Source organism: Parasteatoda tepidariorum, chromosome X2 (genome assembly GCF_043381705.1).
Source record: "Parasteatoda tepidariorum isolate YZ-2023 chromosome X2, CAS_Ptep_4.0, whole genome shotgun sequence".
Lineage (NCBI taxonomy): Eukaryota > Metazoa > Arthropoda > Arachnida > Araneae > Theridiidae > Parasteatoda > Parasteatoda tepidariorum.
This window is the reverse complement of record NC_092215.1, coordinates 43,708,609-43,718,226: the sequence shown is the minus strand read 5'-3', so window position 1 is coordinate 43,718,226 and position 9,618 is coordinate 43,708,609. Positions and strand designations below refer to the sequence as shown.

The window sequence follows — 9,618 nt, the reverse complement described above, 5'->3', positions numbered from 1 at the left end:
TATTTTTAAAGCTATATCATAAAAATGTAAGACAAATATGTAATAGTTTTTTTTTTATATATAAAAATGTCCTTATCTCCAGAAATATTTAAGTTAAGCGTACGAAATTTTGTGCGCTTATTACATATAATAACCAAAATAATTGTTACAAGTTATAAATTTATTGCTACATTTTTTGGCATAGGATGTTTAAAAACACACTTTTCGATTTGTAATTTATTATCGGTCCCTCAAACCTCCTTTATAAGTCCCAAATACTAAACACTATCATATACTAAAAAGTATTATAAAATGATTTTTTCTAAGTATTTTTTGATAAATATCAAAAAATGTAATTAGTATGGAAGTGTTTCCATTATTTAGTTCAACCCTTGTATATATATATATGATAATTTACACAGAGTAAAATTTTTAAGTGACATTTTATTTAGTTACCTTTTCAGTTCAGTCTCTCTTCCAAAACAAAATCACTCAACTTTGGAGGATTCTCTTTATAGTCTCCCCCCCCCCCTCNTACTCATTTATGCTCAATAAATGACAGCAAATTTTTTTTTTTTTTTTTTTTTTTTTTTTAATGAAGATAAAGGCACTCCTTTTTGTCAACTGCTTTTTTAATAATAATTTTAATAGATGAATTGGGAATGAATAATTTATTTTATTATTATTTCTTTAAATTTTGCAGCTTTGTATTTTTGAAGAAACATTGAATAATTATTTAAATTAAAAGTAAAATTTGTTTATTTATTACAAAATTGTTTCAAAAAAAGCGGAATGAGATGATGGGAAAATTTGAATAATTCTTTGTTACTTTTAACAAATACAAAAATAGAAAAGAAGAAAATTAAATTTTTTTCTTTTTTTTCACCATAAAAAAAAATTAGGCTTAAAGAGTTAAAATAACTTGTCTCAAGCTACTATACATATGTATTAAAAAAACATTATAAATTTAAATTTTATTAGAGAAGAAAAATGTAAAAGAATGGGACCAAAACTGATTTTACCAAAAACTGATTTAAAAAAATATTTTTAAAAAATTTGAGAATATAACCACATATTTTTAATCTATTGATTGAGCAGTTCCCAATGTAAGTATAAAAACAATTGTGTTAAATACATTAAACTACTCTTAAAATGGGTAGGGATAGCCTGGTTGATATCACATTGCGCTCATGTTCGTGAGATTCTGAGTTCAAATCCTGCTGACCCAAGAATCCTATTGTATTATATGGTGACTGGCGCGTGTAAAATCTGTTGGGGTCACCAAGTGCTCCACTTTTCATAACAAATCATTACCTCTGGGGGTACTGAATTGGAGATTGATTGTTCTCTGGTTCAGGTCAAAATTGTGATCTGTGAATGAATGAATGGGTCCACCCTGTAAAACGGCTATATGGTTGAAGTCATATTCTCGTCCATAGATGGGGCCAATGAAAAACAAGAAACACACCTCTGCCATAAAATCGCCTGGTTTCTCAAAGCAGGCTTTCTGGTAAAGGCAGGTGGCATTAGTAGCAACAATAATTGTTAAAATTTTAAACACTAAAAAGTAGTTGCCCATTCAACTAAAGTGTATATTTTGCTATCGTCTTTTTTCAATTTTTTCCCATTTTAAAAGCTACAGTATGGTCCTGCAGTTTATCAACATTTATTTCATGTCTTGACACTGACAATAATACTTTGTATGCACCAAAACTTTTTTTTTAACAGCAGGTACTGAACTTTTGCTCTTCCCCTTGAAGGATGCCGGAAGTGTTGCTCATTTAACGTTACCCAGTGGGCACCTGTGAACCTAAGTCACGGAGGCGAGCAACAGTACCCACAACCGACTGCCACAGAGTTCATAGGGTGGGCCACATTCACACACAACAGAAGACAACACACAGAGAGAAATATCCATGCTCTGAGTGGGATTCAAACTCGCAGCCATTGGCTTCGTAGTCAGGCATGCTAACGGCTCGGCCACCTGGCTGGCATATAAAACTATCATGTCTCTGTGAAACCATCATCTATACTATTTGTGCTTCAATAAGAAGTGTTAGAATGAAACTACTAACTTTTATGCCAATTTTAACCATCCAGGGAGAATTTTGTATAACTTGACACTTAAATTATGATTTATTGCTCATTAAAAATTTGATAATCTTTCACTGGTTTCTGATGAGCCTCTAGATTATGCTACAATAGTATATTTGAAAGTTTTTTTTTATCTCTCTCTTATACCAAGATATTGATGATGATATTTGTTTTTGCAGTGAGGTATATATGCATTTTACTTTGTAAACTGTAAAAATTTATATATGTATTAGTTCTTAACTGCATATTTATGAGTTCTTAACTGTGAAACTAATAAAAACCAATTCACTGAAAAAATCATATTATTCCTGGAGTAAAGAAAAATACTTTTGAGATCATTACTTTTTAAATTTGTAAATATAGAATTAAAAATATAGATGCCACTGAATTTTTAAGGAATTCATAAATCAACCAATAAATCTGTTAATTTGCCATGGTCTTGAAAATATTAGGATTTTCTCTCGTTTTTTTTTTTTTTTCTTTTAAAATTTTTTAGGAAAAGTTGATATGTTGGAAGGCTTTTTTAATGCTATTGAATACAAGAATCATTACGATTGTCAAGATAAAGGCTGAAGGGAAATAGAGAATCCAATTTTACTTTTGTTTTTTTGTGTTCTTCTCCATGTTAATTTATTTCAGCACAAATGATATTTTTATTTTTCTTGGCTCAAATAATAATTTCAAAATATTTTTCTTCTTTTAGAAGAATCACGTTTGTTCACTTACAGTAAAAATTACTTAAACCTAAAGTTACTAAACCTTAAAATTTAAAATAATAAAAATGCTTGCATTTAGGGATCAAAATATTTTTTATCCCATCTCTTCTTTTTTCAATGCTTTTTAAGAATATTTTTCACATTTTAAGAATAGTTTCTTTTTAGTCCATATAAATATGAATAACTATTGCACGTAAAAATAAGGAACAACATTTAAAATATCTTTATGTAATGTTAAATATACAACAATACCAAAATGAATTAATACAGCAGGAATACAAAGTTTGATTCATGCTATAAATCACATGAAATAAATTTTTCTCACAGTTTCAGCAGAAATTAAATAACAAAAATTACAAAACTAAGTAAACAATAAATTCAAAAACAAAAACATACAAAATATTTTAATATAATTTTACATCTCTAATGGAACATTATAAATACAATCTTATCACAGTCATTGAGTATTTAAAAATATTTTTAAAAGTTAGAGTGTAAAACTTTAAACTCAAAAGAATTTGAACTATACTGAAAAATATTTTCTCTTTAAACAAGAGATATTAGACAAAAAATTAAGAATATGTACATACAGAAGAGCAGAAAGTAAATATAAGTCATTTAAAAAGGTTCCAGCATCTCAACAAATAGTAAAAAAAAATAATAATAATAATAATAAAATTGCTATTGAAGTTAAAATTTCAGTAAAAATAAAATCAATAACTGGTACATAAATATTGTCATAGAAGAATCTTTCATGTCTTTGAAAACTTACTATGTATTTAAGCAAACCTTATGGGTTCAAGCAATAAAAAATTTATACCATTATTTTGTTAAGAGTTGTATTAAAAAATTTAGCAACTTATTTGCTTAGATTGTAGTTTTGCAACTAAGTCAAAATGCAGATAGTATAATTATTTACTAGTTAAAACACAAACATCTTAATTAATAATACAATCGTTTTAAGAATAAAATATTCCATTATAAAGACCTAAAACAATAGAATTTAATATATAGAGTAATATAATAGAACATAGTTTAAATAATAGAAACTTCTTGTAAATCTTTAAAAAGTAAATTCTTTATAAGAAACATTGGTAATATATAAAAGAAACAATGAATAAAATCTTGCGTAATTTCAGCTGTTTATTAATGTCAATTAATATACTTTGAAAAATAGATCTTCTTAACTTCTTGAATAAATCACTTATTGTGTATCAAAAGTGCGATACTTTATGGTTGTTTGAATATCTTTAATTTAGATATTTATAGTTTCTTTAATTTATGTAAATACATTCAAATCTCAATATTACGAATTTGAAGGGAGAAACTAAAAATTTTGTGTTAACAAAAATTCCTGATGTTGAAAATAGAATACTTCCTTCAAACTCAGTCGAAAATATCAACTGTACTGACATTTTAAAAGTTGAATAACATGTTTTTACTTAAAAAGACATTTATTTAAAGCAAGATTAATGTCTCTGCTTTTTCATTTTATTTTTTGTTTTCCTGAAATTCTTTTGCTTTGCCTTTTCCAATTTATTTCCAGATACCTTAACGTCTTTTAATATTTCTGATTCTCCCCAATTACTAAATACTGAAACATTTATAAAAAAGGTTACTATTAACTAATGAATAGCAATTTCTTTTGAATTCATTAAATTAGCAAGTTCTGTCTTATTTTTATAAGCAGATATGCATTGCTTCCCTGTCTACTTCTTTAAGAATGGATATATGAAACAATTTCTTTTCCAACATGATAATCTCTTTCTTATGAGAATTTTAAGAAATGAATCATAAAATTGATTAAGAAAAGTTTTTAAAAATTCGAATTTATAAAAAAAAGCAATTTAAATTTGCAAGAAGCCAGGAAAAAAATTTAGCGATTAAAATTATTTTGTAAAATAGAGGGTCAGGTCACTAAGAAATAAATGTATTTGGTTAAAATAGGTTTTTACCTATTAGCAAACAGATAGGGAAATTAGATTTCAGCCTTTATGTCAAAATATTCTCTGTTAAAGCTCATGACATTGAGGTTTGACTTTACTTCCATTGGGTCTTCACTATAAAAAAAATTTAACAGCTTATATTGGATAAATAATCTATCCTTAAATTAAGCTGAATTAGAAAAAACAAATGACCAAAAATAGAATGTTTTAGAGAAATTTTTAAGATCAAATATATAATTATTAAATCTGGATATCATTTATGCAAAATAGTTTCAATGTTGAGTATGCATATATGATAATCAAAACAAAAATAACTTAAGAAATAAAAAGAACAGTTTAAAAAAAATAAACTCGTAATACAGTAGAAGCTGTTTTACAAAAATAAAGCACTGGAAGTTCCTTTATAACATTATTGACTAATTTACAATCAATTCAATATTATAGTAAAATAATCCAATGTTTTCCGAAAAATATAAAAATAACTTCCTTCTAAAAGGATAAAAAAAATGTAAATGGTCCACATCATTGAGTGCAAGGCTCCAGAAAATCAGCTTCTAATATAAGTTCAATTTGTTCTGCCGTAGTTTGAGGATATTCTGAATCCGGCAATGGGAGACTTGAAATCAATGTATTCAAATCAGGAGCTGATCGAGATTTGGAAATAGGATAACTCTTACAATCATCTTTAAGAAACTTAACTTCATGTTTAACAGTTTCATCTGATGATGCAACAAAATTTTTAATATTTGATAATGTATTAAAAAATGGCTGAAGTTGAGTTATAGAGTTTATGCTAGGCATAGTAAGTAATAACTGTCCAGGAACATATGGAAGACAATCATTGCAAGGTACCTGTAAAAGTACAGCGACAAGTGAAATAAATGTTTGTATGCTTAAAATGTAAATAAAAATACAAAATTTTTAAAACAATGAAAAATTTCATACGGAGTAATGTGTTTGATAAGTAAATTAGCACATAATCAAGAATGAATTATTATCAGTAGATGAAGCAAACATGATATGTTCGACTGTATGAGAGATGTGACCTACATGATCGAATTGTTTTTATTCGATTTAAATGCCAAATATCTGCTCAATAATAATCAACAGTTCATTATGCCTTAGAGTTTAATTTTTAAGCTATTTACATGGAAAACATGATCTGCCTATTGTTTCACATTTTTTACTAAGAAATTGTAAGAATGCCCGTATCACAGAATGTAGAAATCAACAAAGAATCATATTGATCGGGAATAGCAACATTTTACAAATTCACAGGCAAAATTTTAAAAAAAACTATCATCTTTAATGTGCAGCATTAGAAAACATAAACAGGCTTAGATAAAAATCACCATTAAGCAACATCATATATATCCGTTATTTGTTAAATATCCATTATATATATCCATAATTGTTTTCTGTTTTATATTTCATCAGTAAATAAAGTTATTTTAATTTATTTTTCAAGTTGTTATCACCCAAAAGTCTAGAGTTAAGAGTCTAGTTTTGTCCAAGAATGTGAGGACCTGTTTGCAAGTTAAACCCTAATTTTCATCACACAGAAAAGCATCTTTTGGGAATAAAAAGGTAGGCTATCCCAAAATCACAAAAAAATTGATGAGTGTATAAGCAAATGATAAGTAAAAATATTGAAAAAAATTCATTTATTCATCTATTTTTTAAAAACCTTTTTTTACGGAACGGTAAAAATGGAAAAAATAAAACAGTTTCTGTAGTTAAAATAATAATAAAGGATGAATTAAAATTATATTTTTAACTTCTATGTGCAATAATGCATGAAAAAGTAAAATAAAGAATTTTTATTGTACAGGTTTCAGAAAATATAGTCTAAAGTCTGAAAGTACTTTCCTTTTATTTACAAAGTAAACATTAAAGCTTCAGTTTAATTCTATTCATAAATGCTTCACCATATTCCTAAAAACGGCTTGCATGCTCTACTCTGATTTTCATCATCACAGAATTTCAAAAAAGAAAGACTCATAATTCATTAAAGAATTTTAATGAACATGAGCTAAAAGAATACAGAAAAACACTTTGCAATTTTTTTTTATTTATTTATACATTTATTTTTTGTAACGAAGACATGTGCAAGCAACGTAACAGTTGGGCTGAAAAGTTCATAGGCTGACACATAGATGGGGCTACTATTATTAAATACATATGATTTTTAGTTAGTTCTAACCTTTGAAAGACACGTGTATAAATTTAACAGCTGTTGGACTATTAGTTTGTGAGATATAGTATTTTTAGTGAAGCAACTTTTCTTAGTTTAGAAACAATGGATAAAAAGGAATTTCGTGTGTTTTTAAAGCATTGCTTTTTAGCGAAAAAAAATACTCTTGAAGCCAAGGCTTGGCCTGGGAAACATTATTCGGACTCTATACCAACAAAATCAACCATTGAGAAGTGGTTTGCTAAGTTTAAACGAGGCGAAATGAGCACCAACGACGATGCACACAGTAGTCGCCCCAAAGAGGCTGTTACCAACAAAAACATCAAAAAAGTCCACAAAATAATTTTAGATTACTGTAAAGTGAATTTGATCAAAATATCTGAGACTCTAGAGATATCAAAGGAACGTGTTGAACATATCTTGAATGAATATTTGGGTATGCGAAAGCTCTAGGCAAAGTGGGTGCCGCACGAGCTCCCAACTGGACAAAAACAACAACGAATTGATCATTCTGAGCTGTGTTTGAAGCTGTTTAATCATAATAAACCCGAATTTATGCGTCAATATGGGACAATGGGTGAAACATGACTCCATAATTTCACACCGGAATCCAACCAACCGCCAGTCGAGTGAACTGCACGAGACGAACCAACTCCAAAGCGTGGAAAGGCGCAACAGTCAGCTGGCAAAGTTATGGCGTCAGTATTTTGAGATGCTCATGGTATAATATTCATTGGCTATCTTGAAAAGGGAAAAACCATCAACAGCGACTATTACATAACGTTATTGGAGCGTTTGAACTACGAAATCGCAGAAAAACGGCCCCATTTGAAGAAGAAAGTGCTGCTTCATCAAGACAATGCACCGTGTCACAAGTCAATGAAAACGATGGCAAAATTATATGAATTGGTCTTCGAATTGCTTCCGCATTCACCGTATTCTCCAGATCTTGTCCCCAGCGACTTTTTCCTGTTCTCAGACCTCAAGAGAATGCTTGCTTTTAAAGAAATTTGGCGCCGATGAAGAAGTAATCACCGAAACAAAGGCCTATTTTGAGGCTAAAGAAAAATCGTATTATAAAAATGGCATCGAAAAATTATACGACCGCTATAAACGTTGTATCGCCCTTGAAGGAAACTATATTAAATAATAAAATGGAATTTTATCAAAAAAATTTTTTTTTCTATGTTAGCCTACGAACTTTTCAGCCCAACTGTTAGCTTATCTATCTTATTTGTATTTAACGTTATTGCTTTTCAAAGTTGGAAAGATAATTTTGAGTCTAGAACAGCATGCATCTTGCCTCCTCTAAAAATCAAGTATTTCCGAAGGATTATGAGAGATAGTAATTTTAACACTGAAACTTAAAAAAAAAAATTAAGGGATTGTAAACTTTTAAGTAATAAAATGGAATTGTCATCAGTAAAATAAGAAAAATTTTCATAATTACGATACTGAGAATTGGATTATTAAAATTCAGTTGTATAGAGGTTAGATAAATAGACACACATATCATCAAAGTACTTTAGAATATCATTGTAATTCAGTGACAACAAATGTGTAACATGATAAAATACTATATATTGCAGATTTACACTTACTAAATCTATGTTATATGTCTTTAAATCTAAGTCATATTTTATAGAAAAAAGGGTGTAAAGTTTCTGGTTTTAATATTAGGAAAATAGTGATTTTGTCTTTTGTTTAAATATGAAAATCACCACACTTATAAATCAATCAACAGAATTTCTAAATTTTAATGCTGAATGCAATTAAGCATTAATACCGTATTGGGAATCTATTAAAAGTATAATATTAAAATCACCTTTTTATTTAATAAGTTAGCCAATCTTTTAATATGAGGTACAAATTCTGGAGAAGGTACTTTGTCAGTTGTACTTTCCTCAAAAGTATCAGAAGACAATGGTGGACTATCACCAATAAAAGCCCAGCGGTACCTAAAAATGCATTAGAAAATTCAAAGAAATTAGACATAAATAGAATAATATTTAAAATTAATTTGAATTTTGTCTACCTAATCAATTATTAATTTCTTAAAAGTGGAGTCAAAAGCTTAAAAACTATATTTTTCATGAATTTTTTTACAATGAAATAGAGTTAGAAATTTATATAAAATTATAAAAAAGTGCAACTTCTTATTATAACTGCGAACATTTAGATATTCAAATATTATTTCTAGTAATATATCTAACTCTAATATCTTTTTAAATGGCAAATAAAAATTGTAAGCACTTATTTACTGAAATTTTGAAAAAATTCATTTTTTGAAGTAAAAGAAATAAATGAAAGCTTTGGATAAAGAGTATTAGCTTATCAATGTTAAAAGTAAATATTCAGAGGCACTAACTAATTTAGTTTTTAGCATAGTATAAATAGTGCAATAACATTTTCGTTTCAGTAAAAGGATATAGAATCATGAAAAATGTCAACATATTTTCAAGCTTCAATGGTAAAATAAGTTTTCTGGATGCTTATTGATACCAGTTAGCGCATAAAAACAATCTTCACAACTGCTTGAACTGAAGAGTAAATTTGAGCATGCTGAATGGATTTCTTGGCAACACCTTCTGTTACGTCTTTTTGTAGCTCCTCTCCTCTCCAATATCATTTCTCCATAATTTAGAAAAAAAATTTGAATAATATTTTGTGAACATATTGTATTTCTTAA

The 9,618-nt window shown here is 27.9% G+C and overlaps 1 protein-coding gene across 2 annotated transcripts in view; it reads right to left on the bottom strand.

The window, feature by feature from the left end:
• Positions 1 to 2,997: 2,997 nt before the first annotated feature.
• Positions 2,998 to 9,618, bottom strand: part of LOC107446030 (protein DOP1A) — a 95,494-nt gene continuing 88,873 nt past the window's right edge. The window contains exons 29-30 of one of the 2 annotated variants that reach the window (XM_043047375.2): positions 8,755 to 8,887; positions 2,998 to 5,587 (exon numbers count right to left, since the gene is read on the bottom strand). In XM_043047375.2, coding sequence (XP_042903309.1) covers positions 5,258 to 5,587; positions 8,755 to 8,887 — 463 coding nt within the window. In that variant the 3' untranslated portion in view covers positions 2,998 to 5,257. The remainder of the gene's footprint in view (positions 5,588 to 8,754; positions 8,888 to 9,618) is intronic. The other variant, XM_043047374.2, reaches the window with a different exon arrangement.